Consider the following 23,065-nt stretch of genomic DNA (forward strand, 5'->3'; position numbering starts at 1 on the left):
TTAGCATCAAAATCTCTCCTTCACCAAAAAATAAAGGAGTAAAATAGCCACAGTGAATTTCACAGTGAAAGAAGCCAGAGACGGAACTGACAGCATCCAGAAGATGAGACAAGATGGAGAATGGGATTATATGAGCACTGAGATCGAATCACACTTTATCAGCCTGGCCCCTTTAGTCAGTGTAATTGTTAATGATGCCTGTAGAGAGAAGACCAGCATTAGACTGCTTAGCCCAGAAGAAATGAGAGCAACCGGCTTTGCAATAAATCACAATCAGTGCTTAGCTCCAAGTTAGCACACGCTCCAGATGTGACTTTCTGACAGAAACAGTAGAGAAAAGCATTCTCTCTCTGTGCTGGCTGAAGTGTTCATTCCTAGCAACACAAAGAGTTTTCATCCCAGAGATAAAGGTGCAAACAGAGTAAATTCCAGTCGACAGGCTACCTCTGGCACTTACCTGGCCGAGGTCCGTCCCTGCTCTGAGCACATCAAACTCCAAACTGACTCCTGCAGACACTGATCCCCTCTGCTTCCCAACCTGAACCTCTTTGGGCTGTACCACGCTCCCATCAGCAGGGGCGTGTGTTTCAGGATGACCCTCCTTGAGGAGCCACAGGGACACCAGGAAAGCCTCGGGGCAGAGCCGTGGTTACTCCCACCACGTTGTTTATCGGCTGGAACCCTGAAGGAGCTTTTAAAAAAGATGAGGCCAGGCTGTTTGGCAAGAGTCACAGCCTTGGGTTTGTTTTCTTTTTGGTGTGAAAAACAGGGCAGATGAATGCTCACCATGAAAAACAAACGGTATTCCTTATTAGGCTGCACACTGCCCCTCGCTTGCGTAAAGCCATCAGCCACGGCTCTGCCTCAGCCTGTCCAGGCTCAAAACGGCCCATCCAGGCTGCAGAGGAGAGTCACTCGGGGCTTCCAGGGCTGGATGGGGCTGTGTAGATCAGGAGATGCAACCAAACCCAAGGGGTGGCTTTGTGCCCTTGGCTCTGAGTGCTGTGGCAGTCCCAGGGATGGTTCTCACATGCTGCCGGGTGCTTTCTCGTGGCTTGACTGTTCACTGACTAGAGCTGCCTGATTCTGCTGTTCCCATTTCACTTGTGGAAGGAAAAACAACCTGAATGGGGAAGATACCCTCTCTGGGAGAGCCACAGAAGAGACCCCAGCAGTCCCCAGCTTCAACCCCAGGGAGGCTGAGCTGCTCCTGGGCTCTGCACCACTGCAAACCACCTCTCTTCACCTCCCATCCTTCATCAGCCTGCCTGTCACAGAATGGCAGGGGCTGGAAGGGACCTTTGGAGATCGTCTAGTCCAACCCTTCTGCTAAAGCAGGTTCCCTTCAATCAGAGTCACAGGAACGTGTCCAGGTGGGTTTGGAAACCTCCCAAGAAGGAGCCTCCACACCCTCCCTGGGCAGCCTGGGCCAGGGCTCCCTCACCTCAGCAGTCAAATAGCTTCTCCTTATATTTAAACGGAACTGTGTGTGTTCCTCACGCTGCCTTGCTCCTCTCCCTGTGCTAGTAAAGGTATCATCTGACAGTTTAGAACTCAGAAAATAATACATTTCTCTCTGCTGTGGCAAAATAAGACAAAACTAAGTTCAGCCCCTGTTTCATTTGGGGAAAATCCTAAGCATTTTGGTTAATTTCACATGATTTTTTTCTCATTTGAGGACTATGATGCCTTCAGTCTACCTTTAAGTGGCTTTTCTGTATATTTTAGGAAATGCAGTCCAATTACTGAACAAGCATCAGTACAGAATATGTTACAGAATTTCATTTCTACCAGGAGTTTTAAATATTCTCCCCAATTTGCTTAGTCTTCCTTATTTAACATCACTGGTCTCAGTTTACAAATAGGTCCATTCCTTCTCCCAAACCTCTCTATTCAGTAAACCTCCTACTTGCCTCAAGGATTTTGGATCCCAGGGAGCGAATTACATCCAGGAAATACTCCGAAGACAAAATGTCAAGTAGCATCATTGATTTCTGTGCTGTAAGGTTTGCTGCAGGACTGTTTGCTCTCGGATAAAGCACTTACCCAACTTCCTTTTGAAGGCATGCTGAAAGTCTCTGGAAGCCACCACTACAGTTTTAATAGTTAATGAGCAAAAATGCCCAACATACTAAAGCCATGTGTTTTCAATTCATGATTGAGCAAGTAGACCAGAGTTTAAATCATAAGAAAAAGCTGATGTGTGCCTATACACGCCATGCACGCTGTGATCCATTTGCACAGTCCAGGAGAGAACATGAAAAATGCCCCATGAGTACAACAAAATTCCTTTTGTGAGCTGATAATAAGTATTCACAGCTGATACAGATATGTTCTCACAGTAGCTGCCTTTGATCCCACGGGGAACAAACATGAGCTTCTTCATATGAGTGTTAAATCTGGTGGCACAATCCGAGAATCAAATGCATTTTGTCTGGGCTGAGGAGGAGCTCTTGCTGGAAGTCTTGCCAGAAGAGGAATTCCTTTAGACAGGCAGCAAGATGAGCCACACAGGTGGCAACTGAGGGCAATTAGCTCTGGTCTCACTGCAGAACTATGGCAGAATGAGCTTGAAATTCAGGGGGTCTGTGCCAAAGCATTCAAAGAGGCATGCTCACATATACTGCTGTGGTCTGCAAAGAGGGATCACTGTGGATGCTTTAACCTTCCAACATAGTACCTGAAGTCCCTGGATGGTCCCATCCCCTGGTAGAGGGGTGCTGAGCATCACCATCATGCAGTCCTCCAGGCTGATTTACATTAATGACTGTTACATCTCCAGGTGTCCCTGATTTCCTCATTGCTATCTTGCACTGCCTGCTAACAACCCCCCAGAGCTGTACCCCACCTGGTCTACACTTGCTGCTTTCCCAACCTGCCTCATGCCTGTCCCCTTAGCAGGCCAACAAGAGCCCAGGGCTGGCCCTTTGTGTAGGGACACATTACGGCACAAGAAAATAACACAACGTGCTCTTTCACAAGGTGGTAGCTCTCACACATCTGTATATTCAACCCCTATGCTCAGAACTCACCCATAAATACATACCCTCCCCTAAAAGGGGACACCTTGCCATCTGCACAACCCTGCATCCACAAGCAACTCCAACATCCCTCAAGCCACAGCATGACAGAACCTCACGTCCAGCCACAGGAACCTCTGCTCACAGCTCACTGATCTCCCCAGGGCAGCCAGGCTGCAGCACTCTGCCAGCTGAGGCCAATGCAGAGCTACAGCCATTATTTACTCAATTTCACGGGGCAAATTGTTAAAACATTAGGTGGTTTTCACCAGAGTCCACTTAAATCCCGCCTGTATCCCGTACTCTAATTGCAGCAGCTATATCCAGAGAAGAGCCCAAGATGCAGAATCTGAAAACTAATCCAGATTCACAAAACACTTTCCTAGTTGTGTACCCAGCTGAGGTCTGGTTCTGCCCAACTACAGCATCTTGACTCTCATCGCTCATCCTTGCATCTCGGGATTCTGATAACAGGTTCTTTCGTACTTTCTGTCACAGAATAACCGATAGGAGAGACTGGAGTACGAGCCCAAGACCGATGGCTCGCTGGCAGCGAGCCTTCTGCACAGCACAGAGTACAAAGCAAACACCGTCTGGAACAGCAGGCACTGAGGGGGCTGTGCTTCGTCCCTGCCCGCAACTGCCACGGGAGCTTTCTGCCCCCCGAGCGCCCAGGGCGGGATTTCTCCACCAACCACCTCAACCACGACCATACGACAAAACTCTAAACCTTGCGAAACAGAAGGTCCAATGCCGCAAGTCGGAGACAACACTGACCGTAACCGGAGCAGGGGCGAGCGAGCAGTCCCGCGGCCGGGGTCTGTGGCGCAAAGGAGCCGAGCGCTAGGTGGCGGCCTCGCCCAACGCAGCGCAAGCGCCCGCGCCCAACGGGCGAGGACACCCCGCGCGCCGCCGCCATCTTGGCGCCGAGGGTAGCGCCGAGGCGTTGGGCGGCCCGGGCGCCCGGCCCTGCGCTTCCCCCGTTCTCTTCCCCTCAGCGGGGCGTGTGCCGAGAGCGACGCGGCACGGGGACGGGCGGGACGGTGGCTTCGGGCAGGTGCTTTGGCTCGCTGCGCTGCCGTGGCTATGGCGGGCTTTCCTCACGAGTGCTTGGCCGAAGCGCCAGAGGCTCCCCGCAGATGCCATACGCTGCTGTGCGGGCAGACAGCGGTCATGCTGAAAAACATCTATTAAAACTCCCCCTGGAGCTCCCGGGAGTTTCCTTCTCTTTGAATTGCCATTTGTATTCTGAGTGTTGTGTAAACGTTAAATAGTTAAGACATGGCCCGTAGTGCTCTTGTTTCTCAGCAGGACTTGGACAAGGCTGTTCCTGTCAGACTCAGGAGAACAGAATCACAGAATCGTTTAGGTCAGGAAGCCTTTTAAGCTCCTGCAGTCCCAGCCCTCTCCTCACCTGCCAAGCCCACCAACTAACCCATGGTACTCAGCTCCACGGCTTTGGGATCCCTCCAGGGCTGGGCACTCCCCCAGCTCCCCGGGCAGCCTGGCACAGGGGCTGACACCCCTCTCAGTTCTGCCTCAGCTCCTATCTCAACCTGCCCTGGGGCAACTTGAGGCCATCTCCTCTTGTCCGTTACTGGAAAGAGGAGACTGACCTCCACATTACTACAGCCTCCTTTTAGGTAGTTGTAGAGGGTGATCACAAAGAGCTTTCAGGCTGAACCATTTTTCCTTCCCCATCTGAACAGTTGTGACCTCCAGGAGTGGCACTGCTCTGAAACAGGCCCAATCCAAACTCTCTTAACATTTGGAGGAGTTGGAAGGGGATTCAGTCCTGTTTGCTCTGTCTCTCACAGCGTGTGGGACGCTGCTGCTGCAGGAGCAGTGTCTGAGTCTCTGTGGTGCATGCAGTGCCGGCAGAAGGCTGTTCCCACACTTACCCTAGCCATGCTCACTGGGATTCACATCAGCTTTGGAGCCTGTGATGTTTTACCTTGAATGCTTGACCACATAATGGCTTTTTTTCAGTTTCAAGAAGGCCTATCTTGCAGTTTCAGATCCCAGCTGTGCCACTGAAGAGTGCTGGTGATTCCAGGTGCTGCTAATGCTTAGCAGCTATTCTAGTTTCACACGTGAAGCTTTACACAGAGCTTAGAGCAATGATTATCCTTCCTCCTGGCACCTGAGATCAAAAAAAGTCTAAGCCCTCTTTGGGCATCTGCCCTGTGTTTTGGCTGTGGCCCTGCGTGACTCCCCAGGTCACACCTAAACCTGTGACCACACCAGGAGCTGAAGCCAGGTCTCCCCAGCTGTACCCACTGCTCCAGTTACTCTTTCCCTAGTGCTATTGCCTGACGTTTTTAAAAGCCACAGCAGATCTACTTTCTGACCAGCAGCAGAGTATCTCGAGTCATTTAGATATAAAAGTTTAAGGATATTGAGGGCAGGCTTGTTTTTCTCTATCTAATTCTGTGGGTTTAGTTTCCGCTGTAATGGATCGAGCCGGGCAGGGCAGGGGTTATGCCGTACTCGCCCCTGTGTGCCTGAGAGCTTTTCCACAGTACTTTGTCATGAAACACGAGCATAAGGAAATTGTCCTTTAGAGGGAGCTCTGAGGAGGGCACGGGAGGACGCGGTTGCCCTTGTTCTCAAGTTCTCCAGCACATAACGGCATTGCCTTCCCTTTCGCTTCCCCTCCCCACCCCAGGGACAAAGCTTGGCCTCATCTCTCTGCCCTTGTCCCGTCTTCCTGGTGCATGTGCACATGGGTGGGCGACCTCATTTGAGCAGTTGATTTAATTATAGATCAAGTGTGTTCCTCCCCTTTCATAGCTCATAGTTATCTCCTTCCTTGATGAGGACTCCTTAATTAAAGCATGAACAATTTGTGACAGAGCAAAGATTTTCTTTCCTGGGTGCCACTATTCATTGCTTTCCAAAGGCCAAGCTGGTAATCTGTTAACTAAAGTTGAGGGTTTATTGCTGCACCCTGCAGTAGGTGCTGGTTAGCTTTCCAGGCACTGTAGTAAGAACAGTGATTTAGAGGCTGATTGCAGCTTTGGCTGTGTTTGCATCTTCAGTGGGGATTTCTCCTGTAACAGGCTGTGGTGACAACCTCTGAGAGAAGCTTTTTGAAGTGCAGGATTGTATGAAACACAGTGAAAGGCACAAACTCCAACTGGTAAACAGTTTGTTGCCCTGGGCTCAAGAAGACCAAGAACACAGCTGCTGACCATCATTTCCAGTGGTCTGAAATCCTTCTGGGTCTCCAGGTACCATTCAAAGCAGTAAAGTGCTGCCTGGCAGCCTGTGTCAAATTTCCTCCCCAGTCTTTTTTTCTGCACTTGTACCAGTGGGAGTGATTTAGGGAAGCTGCTGAATGGAAATGAACGAGCACCACTATAAATTCACAAGTCACAGTCAACCCACGGTTGCCAAATAAAAGCACCAGGAAGGTTGTTATCGGCCTAAATATGGAACCCAAATTTTATTGTTTGAAAATGACATTACACACACCTTGCAAATGTACATTTAGATGAGAAAACAATGAGTAACAAATATTGAGAGCAAAGCTATAAAGTGGACAGGTTCTCTGCTGCATGGCATTGCGTTACAAGAACACTCAGACCTGGGGTGGTCGTTACAAGTAGTAAAAACAGTTCACAACACCTCACAAAAATGGAAATTTCTTCTAGAAAGTCAAATCTCCTCACAAAAGGAAATTCTTTTAAGGGAGAGGAGGCGTGGGGGATGGATGTGTGGATCTAGATACAGTTTGTGGGTTTGTGGCAGGGCTTTGTGGGGGGTTTTCAAGTCCATTGCTTACAAAAGCCATCTTGGTGAGTGTCCTCCCTCTTTCCCAAGACTTTTGACTGTTTTTCTGTCCTCTGTTGCCAACAGAACCACAGCTATTAAACAATAAGCCCTGCAGACACAACTCAGAGCTTGGGAGCATGGAGAAGTTGTGTACAGAACCCCTGCCACCACGGTTCCTGGATCCCATCCACCCCAGGAAACCCAACAAGTGTGTGCAAACGCCGCAAACGGGGCCGCGGGACCAGGCCCCTGAGGAACAGCCGGCCGTGGGGGCCACGGCCAGTACACCACGTGCCACATGCCTCAGCTGCAAATGCATCGGCAACATCTCATTGGTTGTGTCAGCTTCCAAAGGCTGAACTTGTTCCCAAGTTCAAGCAGAGGCAACAGGCGACCAACCTCCCATCTGTCTGACCTTGAAAGTTAGAGTCTGCCCAAAGTGCCCAGGCGCTGTGAGAATGAACCTGTTGAGAACTGCTTTTCAAACCTCGTCGTATGTCTTTCCATTTATGCCCAAATCTGTACTTTACAACCACGAGAGAGACAAAGACAGAATAAGAGACAGGAAGAGAGAGAGAATCTTTCCAGGAGGAAAGGAAGAGCTAATTAAGAAGAGAGAGGTACAGGACCATGCATTTACTCTCAAAAGCTTGTTCACGAGCAAGCTAACATTTCTAACACTACAACCACTCATCTACATCTGTTTTGCTAAGTAACTGAGTTCTACCTACAACTAGGGAGCAGAAGGGGGTTTCTTCTTTTCTTCCCCCTCCCTTTAAAAATGTCAATAAAAATGTTTTCTGTACAAGTTGAATGGCACAAAAGGTGGTTAAAATGCTTAATAACTCACCACAAATGGGGAATGCAAAATTAGTTCAAAACATGCATGGACTGTGTACAGGTAAGCAAGGAATCATTGGCATAAAGCTGCAATATATTACAAGATGATACAGTTGAGATCTTTTGGAGTCACCTCTGCTTGTTTGGTCCCTTTAAGAGAACTTGCCATAAAAATTCGGTGTAAAGGGAATTCAAGGTGGATATCCAAGCAGAAAGTTAACTGTGGGCAACATTATTGGTCTGAAGAGAAAAGTATTTCCCCTCCCCTTCCACACGCTCCCCCTAGGTACAAAAGTCAACGTGATCAGCATTGCTGCAGGCTTGCCAAAAAGAAAGGTTAGACAGGTCTGGTTTAGGAGAACTACAGTACCATTTAAATTAATAGCTCTTTGTACAATGTCATTAATTAAATACCTCATCATTTAAACAAAAACTAACTGGAGTTGACCCATCCCAACAAAATAACAAGTGAAGCCCTACCTCCAAGGTTATGTACACAGAGTTTAAAGTATACCAGCTAAACTTTAAACCCGACTGCCCCCCCAGCCCACCCCCCAGCTGAATGCCAATAGCAAATACATCGTGGCCTCTCAGTTATATTATATTGCAGCTTTGTTATTAATGAGGAAATCATATAAACGTGATGAATGACCTAAGACAGGAATCCATGGCCTGGCCCCAGCTCAGCTGCAGATCCCCCCACCCCTCAAGGCAGCTCCTCAGCAGATTGGCAGCTCCGAGGGAGCTGCAGGGCCCTAAGGGAAGGCAGCTCCCGAAGGGCTGATGGAGGAGAGCTGCCAACCCGACCTCAGGAGTGTGTTTGTGATTCAGAAAATAAGCAAAGGCAGTAACAGCAAAGGCAGGGAGCTGACACACCTTTCCTGTGCTTCTGGACCAGACTGTCAGAAAATGCAGAGTATTGTGGAGCTAGTGTGGCATCGTTTCAGAGACTAGAAGCAGATTTGGGTAGACAGGTCTCCTCTTTCTCAAAGACCCCGGGTGCCTTCTAAGTTGGTAATCACAGCTGTACTCGTACTGCCACGGTGATAAAGCTGCTTGGGTCACACATCGTTTAAATAAGAAGCAAACTAACAACAATTTCACATGTCAGAATTCAGCATGTCATTGGAACTCACAGGCTTTCTTGTTCTTACATTCAATACTTCTGCTTTGCCTTATCTATAAACACCAATTAGCAGTGCAATTAATTCCCTAGACATTCTTCTTTTTAAGGAGACGCTTCATGAGACATCACACTAAATCTGGAGAAAGCACTTCTGTTGTAAAGAAGGGGGGGCAAAAAACCAAAAGGAAAGCAAGCAAGCTGTGTGCTGTGCAAGCCCTCAGTGAGCATGGCCAGCGTGGGACAGGATGTCACTGCATTTCACCTGCCACCTGCAAAGGGAAGGGAACGACAGACCCCTCACTGTCTGCTGTGCAATGGTTGGAAGCAGATGAAGGAAAGCAACCATGTGGGATTTAAAAACAGAACCAAACCCAAACAACAGCAAAATGTGCCCACTAAATGTTTCAAGGGGATTCTCTGAAGGTTAAATTCATCAAGAACTGGGCCTGGGCTGGAGCTCGGGGCCCATTTGGTCTGTCACAGCCATTGCTGCAGCTTGACCCGCACATGCGTTTCTCAGGGGTCAGACCCATGTTTGGTTCAGCTCTGCCCTGACCCAGTGCCACCAATGCCTTTCCTTCTGCCCACACGTGTGGGGTAAATGACTTTGTTCTGCAACAACCCCCCTGTTCCAACTCCACTGAAATTCATCTCCCTTTCCTATATGTAACTGTTGCAAGTAGAGATGGAAGAACCAGCTCAGACGAAAATCAAAAGCTGCCTTGAGTCAGGTGAGCCACCTGAAGTGACCTGAACCTTCCTTTCAATGTTCAGAGACACTGGGTAATATTCTTCTCTAAAAAGCAGGCCAACCATCAATCTCTGTTCTGCTTGGTACTACCTGGGACTAGAGTGGGAAAACACTGGAAGAGTCAGAGATGCTGTCTGCAGTTCCATAAACCTGCTGGGCTCGGGGCATGTCTATGGGTAGACTAAAGTGAAAGTGAGATAAACCCAACACTCTTCAGAGCCAGGAGATACAGAGGAAGCCCTGATTTGCTACAGATCCTTGTTTAATGTTCAATTCTGAAAGTTCTAAGATACGTCCTCAAAGAAAACTATTTCAGCTTTATCATTAACTACAGTAAAACTATCCAAGATGTCTCCCACATAGAACTTGCTGCCAGAGGTTTATACAAGAGGTCACCTCATGGCTGGGCTCAGGTAGGTTTGCTCTGCAGAGTCTGCAGCTGTCACCCAGAAACAGAATCTGCACTTGAGTGATCAATCACACGGGAATTATTGACAGTAATCAACCTTTGAAACAGGAGACCGACCTTGGGCCAAATGGATTCAGCTCCTTAATTAGAGGAGCTTCTGCCAGTTTAAAGCAGGAGAGAACAAGGTGTAATTGGGTTTCACTTGTGTTCTATTGAGTGTCTGAGGATCTGCAGACACAAAGAGGTGTGATGCAGAACAACAAACAGTCTGAGAGTAAACAGCATCACAATGTGTTCAGGTAACTCACTTGTTCTGCCTCTTAAGATTAAACTCACAAGCACTGGACTGAATTTAGGAAAAAGATCTCCTGAGAAAACTAGTGTTAAACACAGAGGCCATGTTCAACACAGGCTCCCCATGGGTTTACTGAATGCAGCAGCTCTCACATCCATGGCTGGGCATTTCATGGACAAGACCATTGTCAGCTCCTCTGCCTGCAAAGCACTTGAAGGTGCCATCCTCCAGGAGCCTGGCCTGGCCTCTTGCCCCAGAAGAAGAGGGCTGATACCTCTTCTGAGTGTGCTGCGCTCCATGGGAAGGGGGGAGGTTGAGAGGTGCCCTCAGTATTCTCTTACACGTCTCACAACTCCCCAGAGTGCCAGGCCTGTCCTCCCAGCCAGAGTATGGTGGTGAATTTCTATTCCTGCTTTGAAAGGGAGGAATAGAAATAAACCCGAACCACAGGCTAGTGCTGTCATTCAGCAAAGGGCTGGACCTTCCCTTCCTCATTTTAGGGATGACATATGCTGGCAGGAGAGTAAAACAGGAGCAAGGAAGGAACTTCACACCAACTTCTCCTGCCTGTGGCCAAGTGTGACCTTATTTCTGCAGGGGGAGTGGGACACACTGTTGTGGCAGAGAGCCTGCATCTTGGCTTAGGGGAAAGAACTGTCTGAGCATGCAGGCAGGAACCTCTGCTGCTTTTGTGTCCAGAACAGAGCTGTAGATCCTCAGCTAGCCTCAGCCTCCCCTTTTGTTTGTCCCTGGAAGTTCTTGGCTTTTGTCTTTTCTTATCCCCACACATCAATGGCACTGACATTTCCAGTGCTGTGCCTCATGCTCTCCCTTCCATTTGATTTTCTCTAAAGTTCAAGTTCATTTCATCCCTCAGTAAATCCCCCTTCACAAACGCCCCTACCCTAACCCATTCCTCTCAGAAACAAGTCTTTTTTCTTTGTTTCCCATGACACTGGCCATCAGAGCATCTTTCTCTAATGATGCCAACTTTCTTTTTTTCAGCTGACAGACTCTAATTACTGCAAAGATTTGTTAATTCTCTTTGGGCATCCTCCTTCTTCAGTTGTTTGGGTGACAAACTGCCAGACGTAGGGAAGCTCTAAACTGGCTCAAGAGTCCTGAGTTACAGTTCATCGAGATACAGAGCGAGAGCCAGATTAGGTTGGTTCCACTACGTGCAGTGAGCAATGAAAATGAAAGGCAGCTCTTTCCCATGAAGCCATCTGGCCATGGACACTTCCTAAACAAGAAAGCTTTCAACAAGAGGCCCACTGTTCTCTTAGTAGAAGGCCACTGAGATCATTAGACTTATTCACCATTTGCAGATACGAGGCCCCACATTCTGAATGGGGACGGGAATTGGCCCTGATATGGACATTTGTGTCCAGGCCAGAGATGGCAACTCCGGATGGCAGCATTGGGTTGCTGGAAGTGGACATGGCCTTGCTCTCAGGGGGGTTGCTGGCTCCTCCAAGGGTGTTAGGGGAACTAGAAACGATGTGTCTTGGCATCAGTAAAATAATGAAGCCTTTTCACAGCAGAGTTTGGAGAGAGCCAGAGTTCCTGAAAGGACTTGCCAAAGACAATGGACCAGAGTTGGCTTCTATAGGATTTCCAGACTTTGCTAAGCAATGAATAAGTCTTAAGAGCAAGCTCTTCCATAGCTCTTTGTATCAGCTTATCTCAAAGCACCTTACAGATGGTCTGTGTGATCAGGTCTTTATGCATTGGGACACTATGGCACAAGGAGAACTGATCTGTCCCCAGTTAAGCCAAAGACCTAAAATCCTAATGGCTCTGAAGTCTCACTGCTGGATCCACTCAGTTTGATTCTCACTTGCTCTGCAACTCCAAAGCTCAGCATTTTCACCTGCAGATGTAGTACTCACACCCTACCCTGCAACCGGGACTCTGTCAGAGCAGCTGTGCCATGGGCATTGCTGAAAAAAAGCCTTTCCATCCACCCACCTACAGTCTCTGAGCATCTCCCCTCTCCCTATTGAAACATGGGGTTTTGTCAGCTTTTGTCAAGGCCATTTTTATCTAGGCCTTGTTGGGCACATGTAGAGTCCTGCTTCTAAAGCCCAAAGCATGTTGGAAGGCACTTAAAGTCTTAACCTTCTTGGTCTCATTACACCAAGGTGATGCTTCAGCTGGATCTCTTGTAGATGTCTTGTGTAAAGCACTAATCCTGTTGCATGTACTGAGCATAATTCTTGGTCCTATCTCCCTTTCTTCCCTTCAAAGTCTGTTGAAGCAGATGAGAGAGAAGCAGCACTGGATTGTGTGTGCTGCTTTTGCAGGCATATATAATGGGCATAAATAATGCGTGTGAGCTAAATATGAAAGAGAGATGTTGAAGTTCTTTTCTAAGAAGAACTCTTTTTCTATTGTGTATGAAAATAACATAAGTAATGTTTCTGGCTCCTGAGAAGATTGTAAGTAATGTGCAGCTAGAGGAAACACAGACAATGGCAGGCAAAAGCTATTTCCATCTCCCACCTCAGAGTGGACCAAGGTAAAATCCCATTACCAAACTCTTTCAAAATTCCTTCAAGGTGTAGAGTCTTAGTTGGCTGCTCGGCTGCTGGAAGCAAAGTAGCTCCAAACCTTACAACAGATGAGCCTTTCACCCAGGAACTTCAGGACTGTGAATGCTTTACAAGTGACAAAAATCCTAAGGCTGAAGATTTTGCTGTATTGCTCTGATCTTCTACAGTCAACACCATCACCAGAGTGTGAACGCTACACACCTCAGTCTGTGCTTGGAGGATTGCTGATTCCTTCCTAAATGATGGTGTGTCTGAAACAGGAGTTTTTGTTGTAAATACACTGGATACTGAATAAAGGCAGCTTTCAAAGAAACAAAGCCCTGCTACTCTAAGAGTCTCTCCAACTGGTTTTTAAATACTGTATTGTTTTAAAACAATATTGTCTTAGTGATTCAATTAGTGTCTGAAACACCAAAGGCAGCCTCGTGAGGCAAATTAGATGGGGTTTTTATAGCAGAATTAATATGGCAAATCCTCATATCCTGTGGAGTTTTATGTGCTTGTAAAAGTAGACAAAAACATAAAAGGTAAACTCTAGAGTGCAGAGTGGAATTACTCTCATCCGCTCCAGGGTCTCACAGGGGCTGGAATTATTAGAGTATATTGCAAGCAATCAGGAATTCAGGAAGGCTTTCTGACCCAGCCCAAGCTTACATCTTCTGAAAAACCAACAGGAGGAAAGGATGTGCTGAAATTTAAACGTGTCTTTAAGCTGTTGCCTGAATCAGGGCTGTCCTTCTGTTTAACTGACCAAGGTACGATGCCTGTGCATTGTTCCCCTTTGTATCCAGGTCTATGCTGGGGATCCTACAAAGCCAAAGGGAAGTGATTTTGAATGTAGGTAACATTCCACATGCATTTCTGTACAAGGACCCATGCAATACTGGCATTAATACAAACTTAATCCTATGTTACAGCTGGAATGCTCACTGACTTCTACTGCCCAGGCATTCCTACCTAGAAAACCGCTTTGTGAAACGTGGGAGTCTGACCTCGTACCCTGTTTTCTTTGTGGCTTCTACTGCTTTGAATGGCTATTTTTCCCACTGAACAATTATTTCTTTTTCTTCTTTCAGGCCTTTTCAAGGTCCCCTTAATTCTCTGAGGGAAGTGTTGGGCTCAGCCCCACCTCAGGATGATCCTCATGCAAACAGAACTCCCTTCCCTAGGATACACTTGCAGGATCAGGTTTTAGCTGTGTCACTAGGTGCAGCTCAGGAGAAGGCCTCCATGATTCTTTAGCACAGGCCACCAGGAAGAGCATCTTCAAATAACCAAACACTACTTGTGGCAAGAAGGAAAGGAACCGCTTTCTCAACAGCTAACTCAGCAACCATCCATCCAATGGTCCGTTCAGCCCTTGGGATCTTGCTTTATCTTTTACAAACTGATGGATACTGGATGAAAGCACATCTTGGACCCCTGTCCTCCCACCATCAGCTCTAGCAGTTCACTCTGCTTCTGGACATCAAAGATTTGGGTTTTCCTGGTGGATCTGTGCTGAGTGTCCTGTACTGAATGGCAAGAGAACCTAGATGTGATTTCATGGCTGGTCTCTTGGTTCAGCAGAGGCTCAGAGGAAGGGTGGTAGGACATGCTAAACCTGACTATGAGAGGAATGGCCTGTGTCACTGACGTGACCCCATCTTTGACTGGAGTCCAAGTCCATGTTCTCTGATAGGCAGGGTCATGGCTATGAGTCAGCATCCCTGGAACAGCAGAGACTTGGGGAGAGACTCTGAGATTTCCACCAACAGCACAGAGGAGAGGGTAAAAGCATGTCACATTATCTGCCCCACTAAAGCTTTTACTGAGACAAAAGCTCTGGTGAACGATACTGGCAGCATAACCATGGCCTTTGACATCTCTTTAAAAAGTCCTATTTTCATATGACTGGTGTCTACAGTAGCACCCACAGGATTAAACAGCCAAAAATTAGCACCCATAACCAAATCTGCACCCAGAATACTTCAGCACCTTCTGTTAGAGGATCTGAAAGCACTTTACAAATAAATGTTAACCAACATTTGGCCTCACAACCCCCAGTGAGGTAGAATAGTATTGTCCCTGGAGGGACAGACAGATTGAGGCACAGGGTTACTAAGAGACCTGCTCCCGTTCAGACACTAAATGTAGCAATGCCAAGGGCTGAGTGAAGGCATCCTTGCTACTGCACCTATGCTTTGCTCACCCTACCAGCCTTTCCCCCACAAACGTGACCCCTTAGACTTTGAACTAAAACCAGGATTCTATATACAGTCATGTAGTCAGAGAGTTACCCAATTAAATGAAGTTATTTGTGGGAACAAATGATTTCTTGTGCAAAACTCTGGGTGTACATGATCATGCACTAAGATGACTGGGTGCAAATTTGGTGCATGATAACTCTAACCCCTTGGTAATTCCCAATCCTGGCCTCTCTCAGATAAATCTCTTAAAAGTTGCATTATAGGTATAACCAGATGAACCTCTAAAGATGCAGTCTGCACAGCTTCACACCAGCAAGGCAAGCAAACAAACGTGGAGCGGCTTTGGGAAGAACCCAGCCCTCATGGAGCATCCAACATCACAAGGGTATATAATTCATTCTAATTACAAGGGGTTGCAAGACATTAGGGAGTAGGTGTACATGTTCAAACAAAGGCAAATAGAGCAACAAAGATTTGATTGCACAGATTTCCTTTAGGTAAAGTTCAACAATAACCAGTTGCATCAAAAGCTTATTCCATGAGAAAGGGAGGCAATGCCAGCTCAGCCTGTGACAAAGCTTTGGCACAGTAAAACCCACCAGCCCTGTGTGAATAGATGAACTTTGCATTCTGTAGGAGTCATTATCCATTAAGAAAAGCAAAAGGTTTCTGTAAATACAGTAAGGTTGGTTTTTTATCAGATAGAAGAGTTTCTTAAAACACCAGGTTTTGAACAGCACAAAATTCCACGTGTTAGAGTAGAGAATCTGGCCCTAGTCAGCAATACTGAAGTGTACAAAAGCAAATGTGTCATCTTAAACATTACAAAAACTATCAAAACATTCAATATTTTGAATTGAACTCTTCCCCCCCCCTTACATGTGTCTGTTTTGGCAGTGATGGCAAGGTTTCTAAGCTGAGTTGTCCTTGCTGCTGTTCTGCAGTGGTTTTTGGGGTTTTTTTTGTACATTTTTCTGAATGTGTCTTTTATTTTTTTAAACAAAAGAAAATTACCAGCTTTTATAAAAACAGGAGATTGAATCCTTTCTACCAAAACACAGATACAAGGTTTTCCTTTATAAAAAGTGTATTGATTCTATTTTTTTGTTGCTATAAAAAGTGACCTGTAGGGTGTCAAACCTGAAAACAAAACGTCACAGTGTTTTCAGTGTTGGCTGTTGACAAGGCATTGCTGTTAAAAACAGAGATAGAGAGATACCACAGAGTAGGTATAAAAATGTGTTACCTTTGGGTCACAGGTGAAAGGTGTTCCACTCCAGATAACTCAGCTGACTTACTTTTAGTTGCTTTAAAAAATCATTAAAAATGAATTAAAATCCCAATATTTGAATCATTATTGTACTAACCTCCCTTATCTTCTTATGCAGTCATCCCTAATCTCATCCAAGCTTCTGCTGGCATATTAAGCATCACAAGGAGTGAGTTATTTCCCTCTCTGCCCTGCAACACCAAACCCAATAGGATTAGTATGCAGGTGCTAAAATCAGGGCTGCAAATGAAGACAGGTAATCTGGCAACCACTGGCACTTTGGTCAGGTGGAGAATATAATTTGCTCTACTTGAGCTTGCAAATTGGTCAGCAAGTGATCCATTTGCACCCTTCCAGGGGGAGCTACTTTAACTATCACTAGGAAATGATACAGTTGCAGCAGAAGAAATAGGGAAATGCCCAGGATCATTGGCATGGTGACCCCAACTTGTTGTCAATGTCCACTTTGCATCCCTGTAACTTAGAAGAATGGTATCCCTCTATCTCTATAGACTGGTAGGTGTTGATTTGTGGCACAGAGGATAAATCACAGAAAAAAAATGACATATAACTGTGTGTCCTTTGTCTGATTTGAAAGCACCAGTCACCTGTCTGCTTATTTTGGCAGAAGTACTCTACTGTATCTGAAACATAGCTTGCGATATGGACGTTTAGCTTCGTGTTCTTTACATGGAATCTCCAAGGGAATCGGAGTCATCCAAAGACAGAGGCAGATACAAGTCCTGTAGGAAGAAAGGAGACAATGTTAACTCAGACAATCCACCTTTGGTCACAGGTCAGGACACAGTCAAATGGTCCCATTCTGAAGAGTTCACAGGCACAGGGTGGAAGAGTCATGCGCTGCTTACTGGAGGGGCTGACCACATGTCCAGGGAGTTCAAGGCTAAAATCAAGGCAGGTTATTTGTATAGTGGAGCAAGAGAATTTTGGTACCAGAAGAAGGGTGATGAGTTTGAGAAGTAATTTTTTATCACTTCTGGATCGACATGTCCATTATAGCACATGCATGAAAGAGCAGGACCCTTCCTCAGACAGGTCTCTTTGAACCTAAGTCCACAATAAAGACTCTTCTCTTGACTTTACAGCTACTCCTTTATTTTAGGTAATTTCTGATGCATCAGAAGGGTTAAAAAAATAATCCAAGTTTACTATTTGGATTAAATTCTCCATGTAAAGTTTTTCCAGGGTCCCTTTCTGGAGTAATCATCTTATTCCACTTCCTTAAAGTTCTGCATTGAACTAAGTACACATCATGGGCTCAAGGGCTAAAGCTCTCCTTGGTCCTTTTTGAACTCTGACCCACACACAGGCAATAACTGTGAGCAACAATGAAGCCCAAATACACAGAGAGGAAATTCCTAAGAGGTAAAATAGGACTTTGTGGTGAACTCAACCTAAGCTTTTAGTAATTGAGCTTTAGGGGGGGAAAAAGGAAAAGTGATTTCATCAGAAGCAGGAAATTGCTTCTGGGGAAAGGACAATGATGCATGAATGTTCTGCCAACCTCAAATGTTTCATTCGTGTTTGCTGGTTGGCTTCAGTTAGTGGAGGAAATCACAGACCAATTGGCTTTGCCCTCAGCAGTCACCAACTATCACAAATGTTCTAAGGGCTTCACTAGGAAAGGTCATAAATCTGCCAGCTGAAAACACTGGAGAAGGTGAGTTTTACTTGTCTTCACCAGGAAACAAATCCTCATCTCCAAAGTTCTAAATGAGACAGTGTTTGGACAGTATTTGAGGTCCTTGATGGCTGGAGCACAGGATGCAGTTTACAGCATTACTTTCGCTGATACACACAATTGCTGAATTGAGACAATGGGCCAGATCCTCTTCTCAGTTATACATTAATAACAAATCTGGACCCATCATATTAAAATTGGTGCATTTCCTCAGAGTTAGACTAAGCAGCTGAGATCAGAGTGAAGTCCTGAGGAAAATATGGATTTAATTTGGATTCAGCTATGCCTCTGTTAAAGAAAGTTAAAGCAAGCTGAATAAATTAGAGCCTCTCTGTATGCTGGGAATATTTTTGAGAAGCCAAAAGTCCACCTCAGGCCACCCCAGTATCATTCAGCCTCACGTCCAAAGGTCTGTGATCCAAAATCTTACGTGTCAGAGGTGTAATTCAATTGACTCCTCTGTGCTTTCTGCCATCATTATAACAACTGTAGTCCTGTAACTGCAGCTGCTGCTTCTGCTCCTTACTGTGAGAAAAACACAATCCTCAAACCAAATGAGTTCAACTCGTGCACTCTCTGAGCTCAATCTAGAGCACAGTGGATCACATCTGGCTGGCTGGCTGCAAAACCTCACCACCAGCAGAATTTAATTACTTAATCACTTGTTTCCTGTAAAACAGAGCATGGCCTTAAATAATTAAACCAAAAATCCCTGAGAAGCATCATTACAGTGGTGCCTCCGGTAACATTTGCCTTTCTTCTGCTGTTAAATGGATCAGGTTTACCAACACATTGGGCTTTCCAAGAGAGGATTTCTATGAAGGTCAGATCCGTCAATAACTTGTGAACTCTTTCAAACAGTGCTGGAGGCTGAGGGTCAAGTTATCTCTTCTGATCCACATGGATGATCTCCAGCACATATTAATAATTCCAGTGGAAGAAACAGGCCAGTGATTTATTGTTCACCATCTTGCTAGAGCCCCAGATGAGAATGTTTTTAGGTAATGGGCCAAATTTTCCACTGTTTCAACATTAGGAAACTCCGTCTTTACTTCCAGAGAACATGGCCATGGCTTAAATGTCATATAAAGCTGAGCAGACTAAGGAAGAAATGAGTGTAGTAAGGTATAAGAAACGTAATACCTTGTGCTTACGGAGGCTCCCTGGGCTGGTAGGTGTGGAGATCGGGGACTGCTTTGATTTGGGGGTAGAGAGCTGACTGCTCGAGGTCCCATTTGCTGTCAGAAAACAAGAGAGAAGCTAGCAATCAGACAAGCAAGAGGAAGTTCATCTTTCTCCTTTGGGGAGGTGCAAGTATCCAAACATCAAACACAGAAACATTTCAGTTTATCCATGATAGTCAATGCAAAAAACCCCAACTTGGATCTCTTCCTTTTTTTCTCCACCAAGTGACTTTGAGTTTCTGTTAAAGAAAATGTGGGGTACAACAGCACCAATGCAACCTGTGTTAGCTAGAATCCACCTCTAATTCTAAAGTGCCTCATTCTTTCTTTAATTCTAACTGTCAGTGATCCTGAGCAGGAGGAAATCCTTCCTGAGGTGAAGAATGCCACTTACCAACTCCACAAAGGACCCAAATTTCCCTGCCATGAACAGGGAAGACCAGAAGAAGGTCTAACAGTCAGTGTGCAGCAAATGGATGTAATTGCTGCAGGGAAGGACAGAGATTCCCTAATACAACAAGACTTCTAAGTGCTCCAGCAGGGATGTTAATATTTTATGAGCACTAAGGAAAAGACAGATGTGACATCCAAATCAGAAATCCAATGAGATGGATGTGTACCATTACAAACATTCACACAGAATTTTGCAGCAGGAGCAACAATTAAGAAGCCCAGTTTAATTTGCTCTGTGTCTGCTAATGAAGAATAGTGTTCATAATCAAACTTGCATGCATTTCTTTTGAACTCAAATGTAAGAAAATAACAAGAGGCAAAGTGCAGATCCCAGGTGGTGTATAATGCTGGTGCTCCACTAAAATCTGCTGATGACTTATGGTGGCTGAGGATTCACAGAAGCTCAGCTATTGGAGACCATTCTTTATAACCAGCTTTCATTTGAATTCATTTGGATTTTTTTCCACTGCTTTATTGTTTGTGGTTTATGTCTTATTTATGTCATTGGATTTGCTTTGCAACTTCAATTTACCTTAAAGCCCCTTTGTGGGTATGACACATCCTCTAATTGCAGGAACCCTTTCTCATAGGATCCTTCCCTCCTTCAGTGCACAGGACAGTTTGTGCTCGGGAGATGAATCAGGCTTGTCCAGCAAATGAGAGGGCAGATGGAGAATGTAGCATCCTGAATGTCTGAGATGGCTATGAGAGGTCCAGGTGAACTGAATTCTCTGCCTGTTCTCCCACAGATATTTTAGCCAAACTTCTCATATGCATCTGTTCCTTGAATGTTGCTCAGGTTTACTTGGATGACTTGGGGCCCTGGATCTGACTTGCCAGCAATGATAACCGCTGAGACCTTTAAATGAGGTTACTGAGGTCCATCTCACATTTGAACTCACATGAAGAGCACTGGGAAAAGTAGGGCCCAAGGATCACAGTGATATAAACTTGTGGAGATAACTCTTTTTCTATCAAGTTGTAAAATAAGTTAATATTCCTTGCTCCATTGGGGCTCCCAGGGTTCTGCAGATGAGTTCCTAGTTTTAGAAGCACAACTTAAACATCACAAAAGAGAGAGAAGGAACTATGAAATATGTGAATAGCTTTGTCCCCAGGTCAGGCTTTGAAGCATCACCAATAAAACAGAGGCTGCAACCAGAGCAAGGAGAGCATAAAGCAAGTGTAGAAATAGCAGCTTATTTAGTGAGCACAAGCCAGCCTGCCCTCCAACACAGAGGAGCCTGTGGGAAAAAGTCTCTATTGTACTGTTTATTCAGGAGTGGAGGAATTCAAATTGTACAGGCATCCTTTGCTCAGACACCTTCTAACTTCCAAGCACTCAGCTCTGTAGTGTTGGCACCCTTTTCTCATCAAGTTTTGTGAGGGTGATGTCTCCCCTGGATGCCTGCTGCAGGTTGTCAGCTAGCAGAACGTAAGGGAGCGCGAGCGGGATAATGAGCTGCTCTATCTGGTGTGCAATCCAAAAGACATCTGCTGCCTTTTTAACACATTCATATATAATGACCCTGGGGAGCCAGATCTGCAGTCAGGACAGACTGACGTTCTGTATCTGTTTTGCTAATTGCTGCTGCCTTGTGAATATGCTTTTGTCCCTCCATCCAAACCCTTCCATGAGAGACTAAAAGTCGTGCAGCAGTGCGTCAGAGCCCTGCTCTGCTCACAGGCTCCCTGAACCAAAGCTGGGCAAAGATGTCAAACTTCAGCCCAGGCATCTGTGACTCTGTACTGCAAAGGTTTTAGAAATCCTAAACTCTCAATCCCAGCACACAGATTTATACAACTGAATCCCTGCCTGTTCTGTGAGTTACTGTAAGATACATTTATCTTTTTCACAGCAGAGAAGTAATGGCAAAATGACATCATTGTTTTCTTCCCTGAGATTTAGTTCTTTCTTTTGTTTGGTTTGACTTTCTGAAGTGGCCTGTTAAAATCATTTTGCCAACTGTCACGCTGACCCTACCCCATTTAAATCTCAGCAGCATAGAGACTTCTTTACTTACCTCCAGTTTTCTTCTGCCACGTTAGGAGAATGAACTGGGTGGTGTACTGCAGGTGCAGTTTAGCCTGGATTTTATTGCTCTGAGCTATATCATTTAGCAAAGCTGACTTCATAGGGAAAAATAAAAAGAGGCTGGAAATAACCATAAAAGCTTTGCAAGGAATTCTGGGCTCTTAATTGGAATCCAATATATTTGGGTTATTTCCAATAGGGATGTTATGATTTGAAAGCACCAAGTCAGCCAGGGACTCACAGGCTCCCTTGGAGACCTGCTGGGGTGATTAAGATGCTTATATTTGAAAAGTGTTCCTAATATCTGATCTATACATCACTTATTAAAGATTAAACTAGTGTCCTGTCTAATGCCAGGAAACACTGATCCTTAGGCACATAGGAACATTGATCCTTTTTAATACTTTAAATGCATTTGAAGAGTGTTAAATTGTCCTTCTCAATCTGCCTCTTTTTTTCTAACCTGAATCAATCCATTTCCTCCAACCTTTCCTCCCAAAGCTGTTTCTGAACCCTAGGAAATGTCTTCTGGATTTTCTCTCATGTGCCTTTGTGTGTTCAGTCCATACCAAAACACAACCACTCAAACTCAGCTAAGGACAGATGGAGACACCAATCTCTTCCAGTGTCAATTCATAGCCAATATATGAGAAACGAGTTCAGCACTACTGCCTTACATTTGGGAGTCAGAGAAGAGAAAGGCACTTGGATACATTCTTGTAGAGGAAGAAGTAAAATCCTGCTGTATTTTGCTAACCACACATTTCTGGGAGCAAGATGTTGGGGGAGTTAGGTGGAGGATATAGGTGAAAGACTGCATGGCAACTCCAGAACCAATGAGATGAGACACTAAAGGATTGGAAGCCCAGTGGGAACTACTGGCAAAACAACCAGAGCCTTCCAGTCAAACTGAACCAAGAGCTGAAACAGCCCCATGATGGAATGACCAGCACAGTGTCTGGAGAAATAGCTGGATCAGACCAAAAGTACACTGACATTGCTGGAAAGGTACACACAGGAGTTGGGGGTTAATGAAAGAAGGAAGAAAAGGATTCCCCTTGAGAATACAAGGATTGTGGTCTGTTACCATCTGCTTATAGCAAGATGCTGCTTCATTCATTCATTCATTTAAATGACTGTATGGTAAATAAAGAGATAAAAGTACCCTGCCAAGAAAACAGTGTTTAACATGTTTCTGTGGATTAACTATCTCACTTTTTTAACATCCCTGGAGCTGAAGGGGTCTGGTAGCCCACGGGGAATTGAGCTTTTCCCAGTGAGGCCGTGACACATCTAGGCAGGAGGCAAATTACCTCTGGCAGAAGGTTGCAATTCAGCCAGTGAACTCAGATCCCTGCAGCTGGGAGCTGGCACTCTCTGTGCTGTGGCACTTCTGTGCACAGCCTTTTGTCCTGAGGGGTTTTTTAACAAACCATTCTGCATTCTTTGTTGCTCCATG

General features: G+C 45.6%; 2 protein-coding genes across 3 annotated transcripts in view; both read right to left on the reverse strand.

Annotated features, from left to right (window-relative positions):
- The window catches only part of CAPN6 (calpain 6), a 54,072-nt gene extending 53,533 nt beyond the window's left edge, over positions 1–539 (reverse strand). The window contains exon 1 of the mRNA XM_062006969.1: positions 458–539. The gene's annotated coding sequence lies outside the window, so the exon portion shown is untranslated. The remainder of the gene's footprint in view (positions 1–457) is intronic.
- Positions 540–16,918: 16,379 nt separating this feature from the next.
- The window catches only part of DCX (doublecortin), a 57,066-nt gene continuing 50,919 nt past the window's right edge, over positions 16,919–23,065 (reverse strand). For both annotated transcript variants that reach the window (XM_062006710.1, XM_010203690.2), the window contains exons 5-6: positions 19,078–19,172; positions 16,919–16,975 (exon numbers count right to left, since the gene is read on the reverse strand). In XM_062006710.1, the coding sequence (XP_061862694.1) occupies positions 16,919–16,975; positions 19,078–19,172 (152 nt within the window). The remainder of the gene's footprint in view (positions 16,976–19,077; positions 19,173–23,065) is intronic.

This window comes from Colius striatus, chromosome 13 (assembly GCF_028858725.1).
Source record: "Colius striatus isolate bColStr4 chromosome 13, bColStr4.1.hap1, whole genome shotgun sequence".
NCBI lineage: Eukaryota > Metazoa > Chordata > Aves > Coliiformes > Coliidae > Colius > Colius striatus.